The following is a 25,688-nucleotide window of genomic DNA, read 5'->3' as shown; positions in this document are numbered from 1 at the left end:
CTTACAAAAATATGCGTGTCCTACTGCTAGAAATCACGGGTCGGACTAATTACTGCGAGCATCGCAACGAGAAGTTTAAAAACATCTTCTAAAATTTTCTGGGATTGCTTAGAATGTGCAGCCGACAGTGATAAGAGACTTGCCAACGGCCAGAAAGGATTACGCTCAACATATACTCACTTAGCCAATAAGATCGAGATAACAGCCATCGAGATAGTGTCATTTAAAAGGTAGGTTTACGCTAGTTAGTTAATTGTAATCAATAAAGTTAAACAACGAAAAAGTCCTAGAAAAGCATAGAAATGCATGAGACGGTGCCCGGTTATCTCGTGTTTTTTTCCTTCACTTTTCTTCGCCTTCCGCTACGTCTTTACTTAATTAAACGAACACCGTACAGCGTACAGCAAAACGTTTAATGTTTCCATCCTGTAAGTTTCTGATGCACTCATTTCTTTGCCTTGACCTCAGATTATGGAACAGAGAGTCCTGCACCCTTCCTTGGCACACAGATAAGTTTTACCATTCCCTAGTTTTTAATAAGCGTTTTGAGTCTGATAAGCAGTTTAGAAATTTCAAAAACTTGACTCTCAGAACATTTTGGTTGACATGAACTTAGACACGGAAACCTTTGGTCTTATTCATGCATAACTGAATTATTTTCTTTGCAAAAGCGGTGCCTAAATTAGGTGTCTAATAAGACTCTGTAGAGAATTTGCCAGCGTTTGTGGCCCCGTAGCCGACGCCAGGAGCCGAGAACACTGTAACGTAATCACATTACATAACCGGACCTGAGAAGGCGGTCATATGCGAGCAGGATGCGCAGAGTGAACTTAGCACAGCCACTTTTCGACCAATGGCGCACAGTGTCGTTTTGCCAGCCACTGAGCGTGAATATGAGTTTGTGTGTTTACTGAATGACGCCGCTTCTGGAAATGGTGCAGAAACAGTTGGTCTGACATCTTCGCACTGTAAGGTTACAAGTTTCGCCCATTATGCATGTTTTTTGCAGCTATAGAAAGCGTCCGTTCATTTTAGCTGCGTTCAACTACTAAGAGCCACTTTTTGGGCACCTTGCAACGAACATTATAATGAACACTTTGCCCGGACAAAGACAAGTCCTCTTGTTGAAACCTTGGTTAAGCACATTGAGGCGCCCCTTTCTTTTCTATGTTGAGTTTGTCTGTATTGGTCACCTTTAGTATTTTACCATTTTACCTCCAAGCGCAATTCTTTCGGGTACTGTTTTTAACCTAAATTTGCCTTGCCGAGCCCAATCACCCTTTCTTTTCTTCTCCTCACGCTGGGGTCCTTAGGCGCAGTTTCATTTTTATTGCTGGCAACGCCCTGGGGCCCCAAGAGGACCGCTTCCAAATACCGCACTGCAGGCAACGCCCTGTCTGTGCACTGAGTCCGGCTAAGAATGTTCGCAGGCTCTGCGGTACAACAACATTAGGGCCTTGCCTTCTCCTCAAACCTTATCGAACAGCTCGCAGACAGAGCCTGTTAACATTTTTCGAAGCTGTGATCTTTGCAACCTTTTTTTTTTATTGCCAAGCTTTCCCAATTCGTTTCTCATAACACCGTTTGTGTACTGGTGAACGCACCAGAAAATTTTCTGCCGCACTCAACCACACTAGACACTTTGACTTCAAAAAAAAAAAACGTGATCGTAAATCTCTTCATTACATATTTCATTCTGTAAATCAACAAAACTCGAAAAAGCACTGCATTAAAAAAACACTACTTTAAATTTGTAACTACAACGACTTTCCTGAAAGCACATCATTTAATGCGCGCGAGTGACTAGAATGCACTTCACTGAAATGTTTTCTTCGGTGTGAAAAAGTGCAAGTGGTCGTTGTTCTGTTACCCGCTCAGGCTACGCTCAGTTCTCCAGACTGCCCATTCAGCGTCGTGGGTACTCGTCAAAAATAACTAGCTTTCGCCTGCCCCAAAATTTTGTAATGATTTACCCTGTTTTGTTTAGTTCAAAACTACACATGTGAAGAAGTTCAGTCGCCCTTTTATTTAAACGCGTGGGAACAGCGAAAGGGCGTTCGTCTGCAGCCGCTAAACTTGTTTAGACGACGGAAGCAGAATTTCAATTAAAGCGCACAGAATTTTTTTATCCTTATACAATGCTGCTAGTCTGTAAATGAAAGCCTCGCAAACAGGCAAAGCAACAATGCGCCGATGGCACGCGAATGTAATGCGCCTTTATGACAAATCGCCGAAAGTGCCAGCCGTCTGCGGAAATTTTAATTTGCACTTGTGATTCAGCGTTTCGTAATTTTTTGATCGATGCTAAAGAGCAAGGGCCCCAAAACACTTTCGTGGGGCACGCAAGACATGACGGAAAGCGCGTCGGACTTGGAACTCGACTGTTAAAAACTGCATTAATATTCTAAAATAAATGCTCACACAGTTTATGCGATGCGTTGGAAGGTCATTTGCCTTTAGTGCCCAGCGCATTTCCGCTCGAGGCACCGTAACAGACGCCTTTTTTCAAAAATATAAACCAAGGACGTCTACCCGCGCAAGAGCTGTCAAGTGCACGCGAAGACTTATTGACTATCATCACAATCGCGTGGTCTCATTAGACACCAAAGCCCAACGAAACCCTTTCCTAAACACCCTCTGGAATGGACGTGCAATTTTGTTTTCTTCGGCAATGGTCTCCAACAAAATCTGCCCCAACAAGAGCAAGTTGCCACAAAAGTGATATAGATTAGTACATAATACCAACTTATCCGCTTTTTATGAACGTGTACAATGTGAGCCCATTAGGATATTCATCACCATCAGCAGCAGCAGCCTGACTACGCCCACTGCAGGACAAAGGCATCTCCCATACCTCTCCAATAAATCCTGTCCTGTGCCAGCTCTGGCCACCTCACGTCTGCAAACTTCTGACCTCATACGCCCATCTTACTTTCTGCCGTCCCCTGCGGCGCTTGCCTTCTCTTGGAATCCAGTCCGTTACACTTAACCACCATGGGCTATCTTGCTTCTAATGGCCGCCAGTGCGCAACCACAGTTTCTTAGCACTCTCCACTATAGTAGTAAAAAACAATTGATGTCTGTAATACAAAGCGCTTTAAAATCCATTAGATATGCCATCTCGTATAGGACACCTCTTCTCTCTGTGTTCGGGCAGCACGTATAGAACACCTTCAATGGTCATTACGCATCACTCGGACTCGAGCATTTTCAGTGTTTCAGTAGGCTCCCTAATCAACGCATTTTAAATATAGTCGTAGACTAGAAGACGACAAGGTGGGCAGTGGCGCGGCACGGAGCACTCGCGCTAGGCCCGCAGCCATAAAATCATGCATCGCCATCTGTCATGTAGTCCTGTCTTCCTCGCCTTGCCGTCACGTAAGAATACTTATTACTACCTAGAAAGATATCCTCACCTCGATGCGCAACATTCCGACTGATTTTTGCTTTGTTCAGGTCTGCGAAGCGACCAAAAACAGATAAGCTTTGGAGATGTCATAAACTTGGGAAGCGTGTTGAAATTGCGTGGCTGGCTATCTTTTATTATTTATCAGACTGCTTACTTTTAAGTGTTATGGGCTCCTTTTCATCCTCGAATTATGCAACGGGCGGTCAGCTACAGTTGTATAACCAAATAAATGCCTGGTTTTATATCTTTTCATAACGTCTTTAGATAAGCAAGTCTTGCTATATTTAGATAATCGCAAACGAAAAGGCATGAAAATAGTGTTTACCACAATGCTTCATTTTATAGTTTTGCGAATGTTTCTTTGGAGAGGAGGTGCATGAACATTCGAAGCATAAATAAGTTGAAACCAACCCTCGTGTTTGACGTCTGCCTGACGCGAGAGTGCGAAGGAAGAAAGCTAATACACGACAATTAGACACACAGAAAACATTTACACGAGGCAGTCTTAATCTATCTTATAAGTGCAAGGAAAATATAACAGTCCCTTTAATGGTCTTTCCAAAGATGCTAGCTTGGCAGCAGTTCCGGCCATCTCCGGCGGGACAATGAACGTCTGCTGGACTTCATCCCCCTTGCAAGAGGGTTGCGACATGGCCGCGAGCCCCACTTTCCTCGAAATGGCCTGTGTCCTCCACGAACAAAAATCCCCCATTAGGATCTGTTATTTACTACAGGAGCCTTGCCAGGAAAGCTTGCTAGCCTACTTGCTTTGTTCCTCTATTTCGCGAAAGGGAAATGTCAGAGAAGTTTGTAATGCGTACTGACAAAGTTCGAGACTCTTACGCAATCCCGAAGGAAGCTAAAGCGGCGTAGATTGGTCGCTGTCCATAGAAACAAAAAGAAAAACTAGAAAAAGGATGACAAAGGCAAACAGGACGGGGACAGAAACATGAGCATTCGTACTATGTCTAGGTGCGCCTACACTGCCCGCTGTCGACCGACCAGTTCTCTAGCGGGGCAGTCGCATCGAACCTGTGTACATAGCCTCTTATGCTTATAGTTCTCCAAAGCACTAAGGAGTAATAGACAAGAGTAAAATAGAACGAATTTGTTTTCAGATAGATATTTTTGTTTCCTTCACGAAATTCCTGTTCTTTTAAATCCTCTGGTAAGTGCAGCTGCAAATGTATTGTGTTTGTCTAGGATGAAAATTGTGTGGGCTAGGGATAGTTGACTAGAAGTAATAACTGTCTCACGTGTGACTGTCCTGTAGCATTCTACGGGGGCTTATTTAGGCTACAGACTCAAAGTGAGTTTTCCGGACACCAGAAAAAACGTTTCTGCTTGCGTAAACAATTTTAATTCTCAAAGATGACCTGCTTATATATTCCATAAAGTATAATATTTTACAACAACACTTTCTCCTAAGCTAACTAGTTTGCTATGAAAACAAAAAGCGCTCCAAATCTGGACAGGAGAAAATATCGTATTAAGAAGAAGAAAAGTCCGAAAAACAGGGAGGGGGTTAGTGTTATTGTTTGTTAAATCTTCGCTAATCGCGCAGTGCGCTTTTAAAGCGATAATCGTATGGGGGGGGGGGGGGCATTTCTTTAGGTATGCGGCGTGGCTCGCAGCGTTCTGTGACGTCATCAAGAACTCCCAGGTTCACCTGTGAGCCGAGCAGAATACCTTCAGTTTTAACTCTGCATCCCTTTCTCCTTCCCCTTTATCTCATCCCATTTATTTTCCTCAGTGAGCAGTAGCAAATCGACACTTATTGTTGGTTAATTCCTTCGATTTTCTTTTTCTTTCCCATCTCTCTCTCTCTCTGTCTCTCTACTTCCAGTTTCCTCATCACGTGACCCACAGCCGTGAAGAAGCACGTGAGCTATTTGCGGTCCTGTGACTTAAACTGGCCAGCAGGTATAGGCGCCGCACTTCTGAGAAAGTGGGATAGCCGGATGAAGAGAGGAAAAAATAAGGAGATTCCGCACTGTTGTAGTCCTCCCTTTCTTGCCTTAAGAAGGATGTAAAGCCATGCAAGTTGTTAGGCTACGCTGAAAAAAAATCACACTTCTCCGTTACATACGTACACAGCCGGAAGTGACGCTCTTGATTCTTGTTCACGAAATAAAAGGTTCTCCAGCGACAAATAAACCAGCCACGTCATCGATTTGGCTGAGCACAGGCATCTATCACGTCAAAACGTGTGTGCCTGCATCCAATGTGCAGATTCATGTGTGAATGGAAAGAAGTGATGCCTTACTTCCCGCACAGTACACACAACGACTTGATTTGCTGACTTTGCCACTAAGACTTAATTCCAAAAACTAGAAATTTTTAATGAAAGCCAATAGGAGTCTTCGAAACAATATATGATCGCACACGTATCTGTACAAGTTGCACGGAAATATGTAAGTAAAATTTGGCAGTGGCTTAGCTCGGCTATGACAGGATATACGTAGCGAAAGCTAAGATATAGCTTGGTTAGCCTTGATTATAATCTTGATTGCAAGTCCAGAATAGCCTGGTTGTCTGGCTTGTGGTTGTCACGTGGTTCGTCACGCGGTTGGTCACGTGGTGCGGTGCGACCTCGGTGGGAATGCGAGCACGGTGAAGCTGCGAGTTCGTGGCCAGTGTAGCTTTCGCTACAAAAGTTATTCATCCAGCCACCGTACAATGCATTTTAGCGTGTGTGTCTTCGGCGCAATCGCCACAGACACGGACGCTGCGAAACACTAAGCTCGCACTCAAATACTTGCTCCCGGCGAATCGTACTCGCTAAACCCGCACTTGAGCGCTTTGTTTATCCGTACAAAGGCAGCGCTCTCAACTCAATTCGCCATTGGTTCGGTGAGGTGGCGGCGCGCGCGTGCGCTTCTATCGATCCGCTTGGAGGGAGGGGGAGGGGGGGTGGGGGGGCTGAAGGGAGTGGAAGCCCGCTCAGCCAGCGGTCCCATCGCACACCTCTTTGCCAGTCGAGTGCCGGACTTAGGCCGGTGCGGTGCCAGCGAAAACTTCTCAGTTTGCGCGCGGGCTCTTTCCCGCGCTTCTCGCACAGCGCGCCGCGCTAACTTTGGGCGACAACTGCTATAGTCTCCCGCAAGTTTCGGAGCGGAAGTTTTAAAGTAAACACGTTCTGCTTTTAGGCAGTGCTTCACAAACGGTTATTCGCGACGGAACAGTGGTGTGAACATGCGACAGCATCTGGCGGGACATGCGAAAACGACTCTGCCGACTTTCGTCAGGCCGAAGCGAAGTCAGCGGGTAATGTGCTTTATGAACAGTCCTCAGCGGACATTTGTGCAGCTACCCCTGAATACTGAAGTTAAAGTAGTTTAGTTGCCAATATGTTTTGTTAGCCCGCATTCGCGAAGGGTTTCATCGGCTTCTCTTTGGAACAGAAGTAGAGGTCTACATCTCGCAACAAGCACACGACGCGGGCAGACACATCCGGCGTTCCGTGTTCGTCATCATCGCGATGTCGGTACACGCTCGAAGCAACGGCACCGTGGACAACGTCACGTCGGACCAGGACGAGCTGCTCGGGGGACAACATGACCACAACCTGTCGGCGGCCGAAGACCCTCGGGTTATGGAAGAGCTCACGTTCAACACGCTCTCTCTGGTCCAGGTGGTCGTGTACTGCATCCTCTTCATCGTGGCTGCAGGTGGAAACGTTCCCGTGTTCGTCACTCTCCTTCGCAACCGGCACCGCAAGTCTCGCATCAAGCTCATGATCATGCACCTGGCCATCGCCGACCTGATCGTGACGTTCGTGATGATTCCCGTTGAGGTCGTATGGCGCATCACGGGTCAGTGGGTGGCGGGTGACTTCATGTGCAAGCTGATGCAGATGCTTCGCGCCTTCGGGCCGTACCTCTCTTCCGCGGTGCTGGTGTGCATCAGCGTGGACCGGTACTTCGCCGTGCTGCACCCCCTCAAGGTGCACGACGCCCATCGTCGCGGAAAGATCATGCTGGCGGTCGCCTGGTACGCCAGCCTGATCTGCAGCGTCCCTCAGGTAGGTTCCAGTGCCGCTTCGCACGGAAATGTCTGTGCAAAAACAGTTACCCTTAGTGGTTTCATGCATTTCTGCAGTCACCTGCAGTCGTTTATGCATAGCGAAAAAAAATTTGTCTTTTAAATTTGGGAGTTTTTCAGGCAATATCTGCCCATGATTTTGTAGCATAGTTACGATGTAAGTAGCAACGCACAACAGCGTACGTGACATCTCCTGCCTCTTTTTTCCATTGGACTATCAGCGTCCATCTTGTCCAGCAAGAAGTTGACAATAAATGAGAGCGACCATCAAGTACAGCGTTAGTTGTTTTTTTGTTTTTTTTTTTATGAACGACACCTCGGTGCCGCAGAAACCTATTTCACTTTTTATCCAGCTGCAACAATGCTTGGTGAGCGGTGCCTACTGAAGGAAAAATGTCATGGAAAACGTTAAATTTAGGTGCAGATTTTAAAAACACATTTAGCATTCCAAAGATGCTGCCTAAATATTATGGAAGTCATTGCGCAACGGCAGAAGAAGAAAAGCATTTACGTGATAAGTACCATTTATCTTTAGCGCTGTCATAAGGATGTTTTCAAGTCGAATCACAATGTCGTTGCATCTGTATTACATAGTTTATTGGGTTATATATTTTTTCTTTATTGTCACTGTATCTTTGGCTTTAATACATGGCTGCTGCGCCGCCGTGTATATATCAATCTGAAAGCCTTAATGAAGAATAAATTGACAAGATAAAAAACGTGTACGCCCAGCACGATGAAAAGGTAAACCATCACTTTGCACATACGCACAAATATAAGCGGAAAATATCACTTCGGCATCGCAGACACGTCAAGGATTTCTCTAACCCTGCACCGGAAACCTAAACATCGTGTCTGAATATGCCTACCAAGTGACAAACAATCTAGCAACTTTTACGTGAACTTTCGTTGCCGATTCGGCTTGATACGCGTACATATACGGGGACTTGGCAGTCTTACAATAAAGCTGAAAGTTTTCGCTCCATCCGTCTGGTCTTCATGTCCCAGTCATTTCCCGAAGGGCCATTTGTCGCCAAAGCTTGTCTGAGCAACTCACCGAAGCGTTCGCGCTTCTGAGTCATCTAAATTTTCCTTCTCTTTCTTAACAGCTGGCTTGCGGGTAATATACAATAAGGTAAAGAGACATCACCAAGATCAATGCTGAGTTAAGCTGCAGATTTTGCAGCAGTGACGTCATTATTATTTCATAGCCTTAGTTTACGTTGCCCCACGGGTTTGCTGACTTGGCACATCCGTACTGTTCGCAGCACCTCTAGTATGTCGTTAAATAACCATTGTTGTTTCCATTTGTATTTGTATGTTTGCTATTGAGTGTAGATGATCGAGGAGAAAACGGGTGAAAAAAGGCTAATTTGTGAGTCAGGTACCGTTAACGACTGCGACTTTAGGCGTAATGGAAAACACACTGCTTGAAATTTTTTCACGAGCACTCTATCATATTTATTTATTTATTTGTTTGCTTTTGTTTTGTGTTTATTAAACTAGTTAGTTAGTTAGTTAGTTAGTTAGTTAGTTAGTTAGTTAGTTAGTTAGTTAGTTAGTTAGTTAGTTAGTTAGTTAGTTAGTTAGTTAGTTAGTTAGTTAGTTAGTTAGTTAGTTAGTTAGTTAGTTAGTTAGTTAGTTAGTTCAACAGACATACTAGGCCTGCTGCAGGGGCAGAGGCTAAAGGCTACAATGCCTGACGTGGCCTCTGTCACTCTGCAGTCGAGCGCAGTGCTAGTACAGAAACGAAAAGACGAAATACAGGCGGAAGCATATTTAGGGTTGTTTAAAATGCAACCCCTATTAAAATGGAATCTCTATTTCTAGCCACTAGCAAGGCAAAGGTCACAAGCAAAAAAAAGGGGGGAGGGGGTAATGAAGTTTGTGCAAGCTTCTAGCTTTTTTGGAATGGTTAGATGCGTTTCCAATGACCAAGGTCGAATTCATGCGAACACGCCAGCCCGCTTCCCCATTTGCCGTCTTTATAACAAAGGCCATGAGGGCGCTTTATTTTCTGACGAAAAAACACAATTTAAAGATGTGTCATACTCATCGTGTTCTTATTTCGATTTCTTGAGCAAACGCGACCTACAAAAAGGGTCATGTTAATCGATTTTCAAAAATTGAAGTGGTCCAGGTTTATCGTACGCAAACAGGAAGCAGTTCCTTTTTTAAATTACGAATTTGCTTCCTTTGAAGATTAAAAGTATATATTTATTCTGCAAAGCTGTTTCTGCTGTGGCGAAGCAACGCATAATGTCGGAGGTCTTACAAAAGAAAAATGAAAAAAAAAAGAACGGCTGAGATCGTGACCTCTTACTCTCTCCATTTACGAGATGAAAAAAATGCAGTGTGCACAAGGCTCACTAGTTGACTGAATCCTAACTCAAAAGCCTTCGCACGTTCTTCAATTCTCGAGGAACGAAACGTATTAATGAGATGAATCATGTTACTGTAAACTACATTTTAACTTCATTTGAAGCAAGTTAGAACAGGTTCACATAATATGTCGCGAGTATTTCTTTTCCTGGGGATGCTGAAAACGTAGCTTTCGTTTCAGTGTACAGAAGGTCAGGCGAAAAAGAAACGGTTTATTTATGTGAACGTCTTCCGCTAGGCTATGTATTTTGAGGGGCGAACCGTGTCTATCCCTACATGGTGTTTGCTTTTTTCTGACTTTCTGTTCGAGCAAGTTCAATTCTTTATTTCTCCTTTTCTTGCATCCCTACCTTCTCCTTATCATCTACCCACTTCCCCAACTTGATTTTTCTTTATATTTTGATCATCCAGCTAGCTACTGATATCTTTCTAGCACGGGCATTTTTCATTTGTCCATTGTGAAGTTACGTTCCCGAAGAGCTGCTCAATTGCCCAACAGTGCCTTCTTCAGTGGCCGTCGTCTTTTGGTTCTTTGACCACAGATAGCGAAGCTCCCGCAGTCTCCTCGGCGAGCGCGAATTTCTTGTAGATTGTCATTCCTCCTTGCCTCTGAATTAAATTCCAGAGCAATCCGCATCTTGTCAACGAAGCTTTCTTGTGTGGAGAATTCAAAGAAGCAAACAAAAAAAAAACTTCAGACTTCAATCAATGAGAGCCGCAGCCTTCCTAAACGGTTTATTTTAACTTGTACAATCTGTTCACTTTACTCAAATTATTAAATTTTTTGTTTCGATCAAGAGCATTCAAACGCTTAAGACAGTAAAAGCCAAATGCTACAAGGTGTTCAGCAATACACCCACACTAAAAGCCCATTTACGATTACTTCATGCGGTAAACTAAAATAATGCTGTATGTAGCAATAGTTAAGAAAAACGTATTTTATTTATACGTATGTAACGCGACCACAGATATAACGCGAAATGAGGGGGGGGGGGTTATGTCTCAAGAATATAAAACATATTACGGTTATAATGCACTTTAACCCTCTCATCTTGTTCTAGTTGACTACAGCCTAGGTCACAGAAAAAAACGTAGATGGCACGCAAAAACGTGGAAGCAGCTGATATATCGGTGTTATATTATGAGTAGCACTTCAGAAATGCGTGTGACACCACCTAACGCTGCAAAGCCTCCGTCGCTTTAACGCACGTGGTCGACCATGCAGGAGCTGGCACCCGCACCGCCATGCCAATGCTGCTTCGTGTTTCATGCTGACCAGTCCTGTTTCCATTCACACTTATTTCCCTTCCCTTCTCCACTCAACTCTCCCAGTGCCTCCTCTTTTTGAACGTCGGACACCGCCTTCTTTGCACGTTCACAGCCGCCTCTCCCCGTGTTAACCGTGCGGCCCCAAGCTTTTTGACAAGTTGGCTTTTCCTGATAGCTTTGTAGTCTTGTAGTGAAAGTTACTAAAACTGTGTTCAGAAGCGAGGGAAAAAAATCACGTTATATTCGCACCTTCGTTCCGAATACACCGCCAGATGCGTTCTGAAACCGACGAACTGTGGGTTAAAAAACTCGCGTAATATTCGTGTAAATAGGGCAAGTGAAACCGCTAATTTTGTCCCAAGTGATAGCATGTTTTGGTCCCGATACCGCAAGTGATCCATGTTTTATCACTCTTAGAGGTGAGACTATTTAGACGACCGTTAAAAAATTAAAATCCATATAACGACAGAAATAAATGAAGCTCGTTGAAGCCACGCGGTCTCTATAATTGCCTCTGCGGCAGTTAATGGAAGCGCCGCCATGCAATCAACAGCGCAGCTGCCCATTGCAATGGCCTTTTCCCCTGCATCGTGGGGAAATGTCCTCCACAGTCAGCGACCTTTCATTTCCGATGGGAAGCCTAGTCTTTAGATTCCGGGAAATTTTAGATTCCGAAATGATGCCGCAATTTCCGCCTCAACTTCTTCTCAGTCAACAACAAATAGGAAAATGTAAACCGCGCAGAAGCAGACTCGAATATACGTTGTCTTCTTGTCTTGGTAAATGCAGTGAACAAAGTAGCAAATAAAGCAAAATCGGAAAATGTAGCCCAAAAAAATTACGTTTCTGGTCACTACAGGCGCTTTTTTTTCCTTTGCTGTCAGCGGTACGATTTCCGTCCGAAAGGTACAAGGTACTAGACAAGTATAAGGTATAAGACAAGTGTGTTGACTGGTTTCGCGTGCGCAGTTTTCAAGGGAATAAAAATGAAGTGCTTAAATGTCGCAGACAGGTCTTCGAAGTTTCTATCGCTTCAGAGTCTCCTTCCCAGCCTCTAAACTACGCCCACCGGTTATTATGTTGAAGCATTAGCAAGACATTAAGGAGTCGCAGTGCTCGCATTACCGGAGAAATATGATCTATGAGTCTCGCAACGATGAGACACCCACAGTTCGGAGACCATCAAGGAGCCCATTTTCGCAAGCGACGTCTTTTAAATTAATGGGCGCGTTGACCCTTCGCAGAAGCCGTTCGCGTCGTAAATCTGTATACTTCCCTCTGGGATGTTACAAACAAAACGTTCTTTTTTTCATCTTGGCCTTTTCTGCTTCTTCTGATGGTATATCGGTTTAATACGAATGACCTTAGCTTGCATTGCGTCAGTGTACGCGCATCGGTGGGTACGTGAACTCAAGCTTACGGACCTTGAAGAAGCAAGTCTGCTGTCGTGTGACGTGAAGTTCAAGATTTCTCCGAGAAGTCGAAGAGCCGGTATAAGAGCACACCACGACGCTGGCCGGCTTCTAGCGACAGCAGCGACCAGCAAAAGGCTTGGCGGCGGATGTTTGAAAATTTTTCGTATGAATGCAACAGTACCAATTTTTTTTCGATCCGGCAGTGCTCAGAACTGACCAGGAAGCCAGTGCATCAATGTCTCATAAGCCGAAACTAGACACACAGCAACTTACTAGTCTATTCCGCGAGCATTCTGTCACTTTTATTTTTTCTCAGGTGTAACACAAAAAAAAAATAGCCACAGTAGTTGTCACTGTGTGTTTCTCCTGTCTGCGCGTCCACATGCATACATATTTGCAAGGCGTGCGAAAAAAAGTGAACTACGCCAGATTGGCAGAGCGCGTTTGTATGACGTCACTAGCGTTGTCTACGCAGGATATTAGATAAAAATTGTGTGTGGTTCTTATTTATGCGCTTAATTAGGCTCGTGCACGTTACTGCTCGCTCTGGCATAGCTAGTATAACGGCACCCTCTTGTATATGCTGTAACAAAATCTCCAGCTAACTTCCTCACAGTGTCACTATTTTTTTTTAAATTATGTGGATAGGGGGCTAAAGCTCAATGAGGGTAGAGGTACTAATTCGAAGCTTCTAATGAGCGTAACGTGCCTGGCGGCATTAGACGACACACAATCGCTGATGCTCAACTAGGGCAGCGTGTGCGCTCTAATTGTTGGCGCTAGCAAAGCTCGTAGACTGAAAGTACAAAAGCGACCTTCTTTACTTTCATTACCGCATCGGGCTGGTCGGCGCATCAGCGCCTGCCAAATTGTGAAACAGCCGTGCTGATCTGGCTGAAGCGTGCTGTGCGAGAAGCAAGCATCGTCGCACACTGTGGCCTTCTGGCTGATTTGCTCTCATTCGCATGGGAAAAGAAAGAGAGCAGTTTTTCTGACGTTGGGACTCTAAATGCGCAGTCAAAGGCCACGCCCACACGCCGACGAACACCCACGCCCGAGTGCGATTGTTAAAAGTTCCTCATTCGGAGGAGTTCGCCCAAACCTTGCATCATCCCGTTAGGCGCAATTCAGGGTTGCGCCGATGCACGGTGCTTAACGTCCCTGCTTTTGCTTTTTTTCGATCGATTACCAGTGCACGTCGCTTGCCTGCATTTGTTCTATTTTGACATCTACTCGTTCAGTCTGGCGCAGCAACATGTCCCCAGGAGAGGCTGTGCAAATGAATTCTGCCGTTATCTGGCGCTTAAGTAAGACGACTGACCAGTACTACTCACTAATGTGCTACGTAGTAGTTAATGGGACGAACATTAGGTTAACGCTTTGTTTGGCTGGGCTCCTTGGGGTAATTGCTGTAGCACGCGTCGGTCCTTAATGCACCATCGTGACCACTTCCTGGCGAGAGAAGGTCACTAATTCTTCCATCGTTATCGCTGCTTCAATAAGTGACACATTGCTGATTGTGATTGCATAAGCTCACCTCTTGCTGTGCAGCGCAGCTGCTTGATTCAGACTCCCGCTGTCTTCAACAACACCAAATATCGTAGCCCTTAGACGGCTTTTATTAGTTGCGTTACTACCGAAGTCGTTTTATGCACAGCGCAACAGACTGTTAATGAACGCGATTGCAACATACAAAAGCTCGTGCCACTACTTAAAGCTAATGACATGCACGTGAGCTTCAGAAATTGCGCAAAACTGCAGACAGTTAATTCCTGCGCAGTTAGACCTGCAGTTGCGGGTATTTGCAACAGTTGTGCGTCTCCCAGCAACCGAGTGCTCAATTGAGTTACTTCTGATGGGATTGTATTAATATCTGCTATAAGAAGTGGTTAAAAACCATGGGTGGGAAATAAATTATAAAACGAGAAAAAAGGCTGCCAGATCAATCAGTTCTTGTCGATAAAACGTACAGTCATCTAAAAAAGTTGGAGGAATGTCGGCTTGCGGGGAAAAATTTATTTCAGTGTGGCCGGACAAAGCAAGTCAATGAAAACTATTGCGACTTTTTCAGTGCTGTATGTTTGTAAAAATAATTTTTTTTCTCTTTTTTCAACCCCTGCTTGAAGTGCTTTTTCCTACTTCCCCAGTGCTGCACGGTAGTATCAAGTAATGTATGGGCAAGGCCCTATATCTCGAAAGCAGCCATTTATTTATTTTATTTATGTATTTATTTATTTAGGACATACTGCAGGCCCAGTGAAGGGCCCTGGCAGGAGGGGCACAATAAACACAATACAAAAAAGCACAAAACAAAAATCAATGAACGGCCTGTTCAATGGCATCAACGTCAATTAACTGTTGATGATGGTGGTAACTGATTCCACTCGGTAATGGTGCGGGGAAAAAAAGAGAATTTGAATATGTTAGTTCTGGCAAAGTAAGGTTTTAACGATTCAGTGTGCCTGTTTCTTGTTGACCTGGACGTTATCGGTTGGAGATACAAATCGGGGGCCATTGACAGTTTGTTAGTTTTCAATAGAAAGAGAAATCTTAACCTTAGTATTCTACGCCGAGTTTCAAGGGACTGTATATTATGTTGAAGCAACAGAGCAGATGGTGAGTCAGTGGTGCGATATTTAGAAAATATAAACCGAACTGCTTTGCGCTGAATTCTTTCAAGGGCATTAATGTTAGTTTTTGTGTGAGGATCCCAAACAGTGCATGCATACTCAAGTTTTGGTCTAATCATGGTGTAATATGCCAATTGCTTAACGTTAGGGGGAGCTAGTTTTAACTTGTGCCTAAGAAAACAGAGATTGCGAAATGAAGAAGAGCATACGGTTTCAATATGTTTATTCCAACTAAGATTATTCGTTAGTGTTACTCCTAGGTACTTGTATTCTTTGACTTCTGAAAGGTGCCGAGTGGGAAGATTATATGAAAAGAAATGACTGTTTCTTTTATTAGTAATCCGCATAAATACTGTCTTGTCAGCGTTTAGTTCCATCCCCCATTTAACGCACCATTCACTAACATTGTGTAGGTTATGATTAAGTAAAATCTGGTCGTCTTGAACTTTAACTTCATTAAACAAAACACAATCGTCGGCAAACAACCTAATTTGAACAGGATGAGAGATGATGTCTGTAATGTCATTAATATAGATAAGAAACAGTAATGGCCCAAGGACACTGCCTTGCGGGACACCAGAAGTGACTGGAAGTTTGTTAGAACAATGACCATCGATACTAACATATTGAAATCGGTTAGATAAATAAGCCGCAACCCAATTAACAATAAAAGAAGGAAGACCTATAGTTTCTAGTTTATGGATAAGCTTATTGTGCGGAACTAAATCAAAAGCTTTCTTAAAATCTAGAAATATGACATCTATTTGGCCGGAATGGTCCAGAACTTGAGCGAAATTGTGAATTACGGATGTAAGTTGGGTGACCGTAGAAAAGCCTTTGCGGAAACCATGCTGGAAAGCCGATAATTTGTTGTTGTCATCGAGAAATGTTTTAATGTAATTGGCTACGATATGTTCAAGAAGCTTGCAGCATGAAGAGGTCAACGATATGGGACGGTAATTATTAAAGAATGCGGTATCACCTGTTTTGTGTATGGGAACGACACGGGCCACCCTCCAATCGGGTGGTAGACTTGAAGACAAAAGAGAAGCACGAAAAATGATAGCAAGAAAGTGCGAAACCATCTCAGCATAACGATGTAAAAATGAATTAGGTATTTCGTCAGGCCCAGGAGTTGCTTTTGTTTTAAGATTCAAAAGCATTGCAAAAATACCAGGTTGAGATACGAGATCGTGCACAGGCTGGGAACAAGAATCACGAGTTGTGAAATTATTTGCAGATTGGGAAAACACACTGTGAAAATATGAATTGAACTTGTCAGCAATATCTTTTTTGTTGGTGAGCAACGTGCCCTCATGCATCATCGCAGGCAGGGATTTTTTTTCTTTGCTTAAAAAATTCCAAAATTTCTGAGGAGCGTTACGAATGAAATTCGGCAAAATGTTTTGAAAGTAATGTCGCTTAGCAGCCGCAACAGCTTTGTTCAAAAAAGCCTGCTTCATTTGAATGATGTTGTGAGGGACACGGGCTCTTCTTAAGCGTTTGTTTTCTTTTGAGATGCAAGATTTCTCGCGTAATCCAGGGATTAGATTTGCCACTTTTTTTAGCTCTTGATGGAATAAATTGGTTGATACAATATGTGCATATGTCTTTAAACTTGATCCAGAGATCAGATGTGTCAGTTCCGACAAAGGTGCTGAGACACAGATCTAAACAATCTAATACACTCTCATCCCTGGCACGTGAGAAATCTTTTACAAGTACGGTTTTGGACGGTACGGCACATTTATCAGCGACGAAATCGCAAGTGAAATACACCAACTCATGATCAGATAGTCCTTGATGGATCGAAACTGAAAACATTTCAAAAGAGCGGTTCACAAAAATCAGGTCAAGAATGGAAGCAGATGAGCCATGAATACGTGTAGGTTGTCCGACTACCTGTTTCAAATTGTGACACAGCATAATATCAAATAAGTGCTCAGCATTTGCGCAAATCGTGAATTAGATGAGGCCAACTCCCAATTAGTGTTAGGTAAGTTAAAATCACCGACAAGAACTACGTTTTTATGTTTGAATGATGACATGTGTTCCGACAAATCGCGTAGAAACTGAGGAGGGGAATCTGGAGCTCGGTAAACAGCAAATAGAAAAATGGAACGGCCCCTAAAAGATAGCTTTAGGGAAATGCTTTCATGGTCATCAATTTGCCGAGTTAAAGTCGCATGAATATTGTTTTTAACTAAAACCGCCACTCCACCACCTCTTGATAATCTGTCACGCCGATAGAATTGATAAGTTAGAGGAAAAACGTCTTTGTTATCTATTTCATCGCGAAGCCATGTCTCCGTAATGATGACGATATGTGGATTGTACCCAAGAAGGAGTGCCTCAAGCTGTTCGCTTTTGTTGATTATACTCCGCGCATTAATGTTAATAAGTCTTAATTCCTTCTGGATCCGCGCACTACGTCATTCACTTTTTCGTGTGTTCCTCGATGGCAGTTTCACTCTTGCGCTAGTGGTATCATCCCACGATCATTATGTTGACGATAGTTGCTTCCTGTATCATGTCCACCGTTCCTCCAATATCATGTCGCCTTTTTCCGTTGTTTTTCTCGGATGTTCTTTTAACAAACCAGATGTACCATCAAATTAAGAAAAATAAAAGTAGGGCTTCTACGTCAGACGGTTTAATCGTACCTGCAAATGTCGTTTTGATGGCCGCGCGCTCAGCTTTTGTCTGTATGACAAAGCAGCTTACATTTCCTAACACAGTGCATGGCTAACCGGATAGTGCCACGCATGGTATGTTGCTACGCTTACACTCTCACAATTGCCGGAACAAATGTGGACGTAAACAAATTTAGGAAGTACAGAATAAAAAAAAAGCAACCAATTACTTGCAAAGTTCTTTCTTTTAATATTTCTTTTTTACTGCTAATTTTTAAACATCAAATCAAGGATCACCATGAATCTTCTAATTTAATCTTGCATCTGCACCGAGTTTCAGTTAAAACTCACTTACCAAGACCCACCCACTTGCCAGTACTGCTCCTTCCCGTGGGCGCTCTTCTATTGTAAACAATTATACTACGGTAATTTTTTTTTAACCAGCAGCAACACATAACTAGAGCCACCGCGGTGTCTCAGTAGTTATGGCGCTCTGCTGCTGATCCGAAAGACGCGGGTTTGATCCCGGCCACGGCGGTCGCATTTCGATGGAGCCGAAATGCGAAACGCCGTTTACTGTGCGATGTCAGCGCACGTTAAAGAATCTCGGGTGGTCGAATTTATCCGAAGCCCTCCACTACGGCGTCCCCTCATAGCTTTTAGTCGCTTTGGGACATTAAACCTCAAAGACACATCATTGAGCTTTAAGGTTCACGCTCGAACGGCAGAAGTGAGGTTGCTTCCATAATTACCACCACCACTCGATATCTTTCGTGGATCTTTTCCTGGAGCCGACGCATTGATCATACTGCCAAAAAAGCGCGCAGAGCTCTAGGCTTCCTACGCAGAAGAGCAAAAAATTTTCCACTCGCGGCGAAGCAATCACTGTACAAACCTGATGTCCGATCCGTTCTGAATACGCTTGTGCTGCGTATAATCTGTGGTTGGCATGCGATGTGAAGAGTTTAGAAAGGATTCAAAACCTGGCGATTTGTTTTCTTTTTTCAAATTATGAGATAAATTTCAGTGTCTCATAGGAAAGCAAAGCCTAGCTTGGGAACCGCTATATAAACGCTGAGAAAAGCTCAAAATTATATTTTTTTTCAAAAAAAATTGTCTCTAGCACGGGTATAGACCCCATGAAGATTTTTTTCAAGCCTGACTATGTTTCATTGTGGCTGAAGCATGTAAATAAGGTTAGGGAAGCAGCCTGTAAAACTGACGCGTTTAGGGCGTCATTTTTTTTTCGAAGAACTATAAGCTAATGGCACAAGCTAACTGCTGATGTAACACTGATTCTCTCAGACGAAGCGTTTTCCATCTCATTACGACTAGTGGTAGAAAACTACTGGTGTAAAATAGTGAAAAGTTCTGATGTAAAACCTGTTTTGGTTATGTTTCATTCATGCATGACGTTCTACGTAACCTGCATTATATATTATTATTTTCTCCCCTCTCCCCTGTAATTCCTACGAGCGTTATGAGTACTGCGCTAAAAAAATTAAAAAATCGTCTTGTTTCATTATCACAGCGAGATTTTACTCCAGTGGAAACAACAACGGGGATGTACGCAGATAAAGACTGTGAAGCACATGCACATGCAGCGAATGTATGGTGAAATTGTAATGACTGTGGTTGCCGTCACGGCAACCAAAAGACATGCGCGGTCGTAAATTCCAAAGTGATTATAAAACTACCCTCCTGTCTTCATTTAATTGCTTCAGCTGCCGCACTTTCAATATTTCCTAATCTTGACCTAACAGCTAAGTGATGCATAATTTTTTTCATTAGGACAGCTCAAAGACTCAGCCAAGCTTCAATACTTACTCGGGGCATATATCAAGTAGCAACGCATCTGTTGGAGATTATAGCCAAAGAACCGAAACAGCAAAGAAAAGATGAAGGTCGCCTTATCATGAAGGCTGCTAGCATCGTACGGTCGTTTTTTTTTTAACAAGCCGTCCATTTTTTAAATAGCACCACTGCCTTGGTGAACCTGGCGGGTTAAGCTTTGCTCTGTTCCCAATAGCACCCCACTCAAAAACAACAAGAAAAACTAAGCCTTGCGAAGCAAGAGAAAACTTATAGGCGCTCAAGGGCAACCAAAAGCAAACCAAACATGAATATCTCAAAATTTCGATAAGTTCGTACACTGGAATCTTTTTTTTATTTAATTCCAAGCATACCGAAGGTCGCTGCTGGGCAATGCTTGATAAAGCAAACGCAGCTCCAACAAAAGCGAATACAGGAGCGAGGCCACTTAAGAGAGTCTCTCCCACCGCACTTGTGAGAAGCCGATGGCAACAGAAGGCAGCATTGATTAGCAAGTAGGGTTGTCGGTAAACGACGGTCCCTGGGAATACTTCGTATTCGTGCACTAGGAGGAAAGAAATAGTCGAGCATGTGGAGGACGAAGCGCTAGGCGCGCAAAAGAAGATGAGAACTGCGAAAAGAAGTAGAGTCATATACCTGGGGTGAAGAAGAAGAAGAAGAAGAAAGAAGAAGAAGAAGAAGAAGAAGAAGAGGAAGAAGAAGAAGAAACGAAGAAGAAGAAGAAGAAGAAGAAGAAGAAGAAGAAGAAGAAGAAGAAGAAGAAGAAGAAGAAGAAGAAGAAGAAGAAGAAGAAGAAGAAGAAGAAGAAGAAGAAGAAGAAGAAGAAGAAGAAGAAGAAGAAGAAGAAGAAGAAGAAGAAGAAGAAGAAGAAGAAGAAGAAGAAGAAGAAGAAGAAGAAGAAGAAGAAGAAGAAGAAGAAGAAGAAGAAGAAGAAGAAGAAGAAGAAGAGAAGAAGAAGAAGAAGAAGAAGAAGAAGAAGAAGAAGAAGAAGAAGAAGAAGAAGAAGAAGAAGAAGAAGAAGAAGAAGAAGAAGAAGAAGAAGAAGAAGAAGAAGAAGAAGAAGAAGAAGAAGAAGAAGGATGACCATGACGGACAGAAGCTGCAACTGTGAACTTTGCAGGGCACTACTGCGCGGCGCGGTTACGAAAGCGCGCTGTCTGGGTGCAATGCCCGCTCCTCGAAGGTGGCACGAGACGGCATGCCTGTCTCCGCCAAGCGAAGACGCGTAATAGAGGTGTTTTGCAACGTCCAGACGCCAGGGGTCGCTGGAGCGGCGAACCTGACCGGCTAAAAGCCTAGAAAGCACGAGCAGGGGTTCGAATCTTTAGTTTCGCTTTTCCCGGGGCCGTGCTCGTTTTGAGCTGTCATACTTGGCTCGAAGAGACAGCCGTCTCGACTGCACTTATGTCCCGACGGTCACTACGCGACGTCGCAGACGGGTCGCAACGTAACGAGTCTTTCAGGGTCGCTTTTAGTTCACATGCGAAAAACCTAACAGAAAAGAGTTGAATCACGAATTAAATGAAAACGCTCACCAAATTCTGTAGCAGTAAAAAAAAATAGTGCACAATAAAAAAAAACGTCGTTGGGCAGACGTAGAAACTTGACCGCCTGGACAGCTAATTAGGTATCGAAATCAGCACTCAATATCCTAAATGCCGCGTGGCGCACCGCGCTCACACTATTATTCCATGCTTGATGCGACTTTGTTTCGTTTTCAGCTGGGTCACATTGTTCTTCAGTTGCTGTGTCACTCGCGAAACCCACACCCTTTGCGCCAAAATTAAACAGAGGCGGTTTCCACAAAGGTGCTACTACGTTGCTATGTTTGGCTCATGATTGCCTACTACCCATGAATTCGCGCAACCACAGCAGTCAAATATACTGCAAGCAGGGCAGCGGCGTACATATCTATTCAAGTACACGAACTAAAACCGCTGTAAATTGTGCCCCGAATCGTACGCTATCTTCTAAAGAGTTGAAACTTATTTCGCGCTACAACGGCGGTCATTTGAAGGGCAGCTGACATAGTGGAAATGACCATTAGTTGAGCTGCAAAGAGATCCCCGTTCCCACTACGGCTGTGGCCGACATCCGAAGCAACCGCAGATAGAAGAAGGGGAGGGAGGATAAGGTTAGCGGCTTCTTGACGAAGGGGTTGTCTCAAGGAACGTTGGGACGCGAATATCCGGCTTAGCTTTGCATACCCCAATGAAGACAATGATTCACTATAGCTAAGAAGAAAAATTCTGCATTTCAAGCCCGTGCTTCAGTTGCCTACGCGAGCAGAAGGCCAAAAACGCGCAAAAATAACACCGGGAAGCTGCGTTTTTGTGGAAATGATGGCAGTATTCTCGCGCCTGCAAAAGTAAAGAAAAAATAAATTTACTATCGCGAATTTTGTGCTTTATGTAACGCTAAATGTCTCGTGGTCGGCGTTAAATCAAGTATTGTTTGGATTGTCTGCCTGTGCTGGCAGCGCTTCGCAATGATGTTGCACCAGGAAGAAAATGATGCTGACTGGCCAGGCCAGAGCACTGATTTCGTCCTTCTGCAAAGATCCACTCAAAGTATAAATCGAACAACATTTTGAATAGAAATTCAGGACAAGTGCCTTCGAAAAATTACTCGCAGCTTATTCTTGATAACTGCTTAAAACTTTTCATTTCAAAGCTCGAGTTCTTCTTCTCTACATTAATATCTTCTGTTTATAATATTTCGCAACTTGTGGTGCAATAAGCAGTCCTCGTAAGCAATGTACTACTACGAATCACTCTTTTATTAGGGAATCGGAGTTAAAGAATGGTCCTGGGATGCCAATACCTCTGATATTTATTTGCTCCCTTTGTTTTCTCGAAACATTCATGCGTGTACAGAAAGGAAAGACTTCCTCTGGAAGCTGCTTCATTCATCATAATGCAAGCAAACAACCCAACAAACATTACCAGAGAACCATCGCGGTGAGGCGTGCAGGGATCTTTATCATCATGTTGCACCACGGCAAAGCTACATGAGTTCGTTGCAACGAATGGCTGAAAAAGGCTTTCAGAGGAGCAACATTACCGCTACCTTCTTCATTTTTTTTTGTTTTTCGCAGTGCGCATTTCGGAGCAAGAAACTCCAAGCGCCAAGAAAACCAGGCATCGTTGAGCAATACACTGAAAGGAATGCCTCGCAACACCGCCGTACCGGCAAAACCCGACGACGTGGCGATGCTCGCATTTATGTTTTTCTTCCCTTGTTCATTTTCACGTAATATCGAATCCCAAGCTACCTCGTAACTGGCACAGAAATGACAAAATCAATCTGATATTAGGTTTTATATGTTCTTAAAAAAACAACTGAAAAGGCCCCTAGATTTCGGTAGATTCTTTTGATTTAGCTTAGTCTCGCCCTTACCTCATCACAAACATGGCGACGAGCAGCAAATCAAACAATATTACAGTAGCCTCCGAATGGAATGTTAACGCGCGATGGAATCAAGTTAAACTCACCAATTATCCACGGCTGTTAGGCTTGGTTCTCGTAAATGTTCACGACTCTATAAGACCTGAAGGCACCTTCTGGTGTGCGCTGAAGCTGTAAACTAAGAGAATCTTATTCAGCGAGCACACCTTATCACATATGCTAGCTTAGCTGACAATAGTTGTGCTAACTATAGGGCTAGGCAGAACCATGACCAATTAGTAAGCTTTCTGCCATTATGCTAGGCATGAAGCAGTGTTTTGGCTGCTGCTGCTTTCTTGTAAGACCACTGAAAAGTGATTGTTTGCGAGCCGATGAATCTCAAGAAATCCGATCAACGGCATGCTGCAAATCCACTCGTAATTATGCCTCGTGTAATTTACCGCAGCGCCAAGAATGACCGTATCGGCGGGTGCCCAAACGAGCGGGGTTCAGTGCATTGAGTAGAAAGCGACCGCCGTTAATCAAAAACTTCAATATGAGCATGTTCTCGACAGCATCGCGAGCTTTCTTAATCGTATAGCTTAGCTGCTTCGAATTGTCGTGTCTGTCTAGATAGTGTAGTTAGTCTAGATGTAGTTCATAGGAGAAATATTCGCCACACTAGGGTAGTAGCTCTCGAAAAAATTGTAGCGCAGCAGTCGACGAGGGGCAAAGTGACAGTTTCTTCTACAGTTTTTTCGAGAATAACGCACCAACAAGCCAAACAATTACTAGGCTACTGAATATTGTTGGACCGGAGTGCACTTGGTGCACACTTTGACGTCAGCAACTGAGACCAGCCGATATCTCTCTGTGATGGTGTTGATGGCGCAGGACCCTTGCGTGTTCTGAGGTCAGGCAAGGCTATAGCGATACTCTCCTATGGTTGCGTGTCGCCGGAGCAGGTAAGGCTGCGCACATGGAAGCTGCAGCGTCGCAGCAGTGGGAAAGACGGTACTGGCAGCTGGTTCCCGGGGTGACGTAATGCGGTCAAAAGCCCCGAGCAAAAGACAAGCCCCGGAACCTCGGACCAGGTCGTAAAAGATCTCGTAAAAGACAGCGAATGGATCATGAGTCGAACCGCGAGTACGCCGGTGTTACTCCTTCACTCCTTCAGGCTACTTCAAAAGAGTGCTTGTTAGCAAGTGTTATGCAGCACCCAACCGACCTGTTGTTCCCACAGAAGAACCTGTAAATCCCGCTATCGATAATTTAGGACAGTTCCTAGCTAGCGCCGGTAACCTTGCGCATATTTCGCTTCAGTGAGAGAAGTAGCGTTTTATGGTGTATACTGATCATACAGATAACGGACTGGAATTTTCTGCACGATTCAGGTTCTAGTGGTCCCCACTCCACTCCACATGTGAAAGGCAGCGGCGTCTCGATACCTCGCTAAAGTTTGGGCAATGGAGTCTTTTGGGAACGACAAAAATTTGAACCCTTTTTGGAGACAAAAACACAATTTTTGAAAAGTCAAATCAAATCATATCTTTTATTTCAATATCATTGATGCTGGAGGGAACAGTCAAAACGCCAGGTGGTGGCTCGACGGGGACTTTCCGCCTTTATAATGCGACGCTGACACGCACATCAAATACAATGTTATTTACAAATTTTAGAAACAAAGTACAATACACAGTTTACAAACACTTGAAAATTGCGAAAAGAAGATATAAAAAGAATAGCTCCAAGAGAAAACTTCGCAATAAATTTTAAAAAAGAGCGAAAAAAGAGCGAAATACAAACATCGAACGAAATAAGGTTACGCTGTGATAAACTGTGTGCTATATGAGGTCAGTGTGGTGAGTTTGTGATGTTCTGGTTTAACATCTGGGGAATTCGATATCGAAGCATCTGTTTGCCATAAATAGTACGAGTACGGGGCATGTATCATGATTCGATCATCCTAATTGTGTAAGAATTAGTTCTTATTATTAGTTCTGCCAGTATATTAAAAATTGTTTCTTGTCGAGCGGTAAGTATCATATCGGCGGATTAATATTTATTCATATATTTTCAAAGCTCGCACATTTCGGAGCACATGAAAAATAGGTTCGGTGTTAATTCCAGCTCCAATCGTTCAGAGTCTGGCTTTCTGTTGCTCAATGCAGTGTTTGTCAAACCAAACTGGAGAATTGTCCGAAGTTGACATTTTCATAACATGGTTACACCATCTCATGCTGTAGGGCTGCAAGCGAAGTGCTGTTACTCTGCGACGCATAGATAGATTTCCAGTTAAACCTTCGTACCATCGCGAATTTTTGTTTCAGAAAAAAATACAGCCCTGGGTTCCTTGTCATGGACCAAGTGCTGACACAACAGGTTAACTACGCCACTACTCCGGTTTCTCGGCAGCACACCACAACGGAAGGCGAATCATTTTTGTTAAACTACGCGTTTTTATGGAGGAAAAACGCTAAGGCGCCCGTGTGCTGTGCGATGTCAGTGCACGTTAAAGATCCCCAGGTGGTCGAAATTATTCCGGAGCCCTCCACTACGGCACCTATTTCTTCCTTTCTTCTTTCACTTCCTCCTTTATCCTTCCCCTACGGCGTGGTTCAGGTGTCCAACGATATATGAGACAGATACTGCGCCATTTTTTTTCCCCCAAAACCAATTATTATTG

At 43.8% G+C, this 25,688-nt stretch overlaps 1 protein-coding gene across 1 annotated transcript in view; it reads left to right on the top strand.

Moving 5' to 3' along the window:
- The first annotated feature begins 6,385 nt into the window (after positions 1–6,385).
- LOC144125912 (adipokinetic hormone/corazonin-related peptide receptor variant I-like) overlaps positions 6,386–25,688 on the top strand; it is a 50,053-nt gene continuing 30,750 nt past the window's right edge. The window contains exon 1 of the mRNA XM_077659719.1: positions 6,386–7,433. Within this exon, the coding sequence (XP_077515845.1) occupies positions 6,891–7,433 (543 nt within the window). The 5' untranslated portion in view covers positions 6,386–6,890. The remainder of the gene's footprint in view (positions 7,434–25,688) is intronic.

This window comes from Amblyomma americanum, chromosome 3, assembly GCF_052857255.1.
Source record: "Amblyomma americanum isolate KBUSLIRL-KWMA chromosome 3, ASM5285725v1, whole genome shotgun sequence".
Taxonomy (NCBI): domain Eukaryota; kingdom Metazoa; phylum Arthropoda; class Arachnida; order Ixodida; family Ixodidae; genus Amblyomma; species Amblyomma americanum.
Note: the sequence above shows the minus strand (reverse complement) of the source record. Positions and strands in the feature narration are given on the sequence as shown.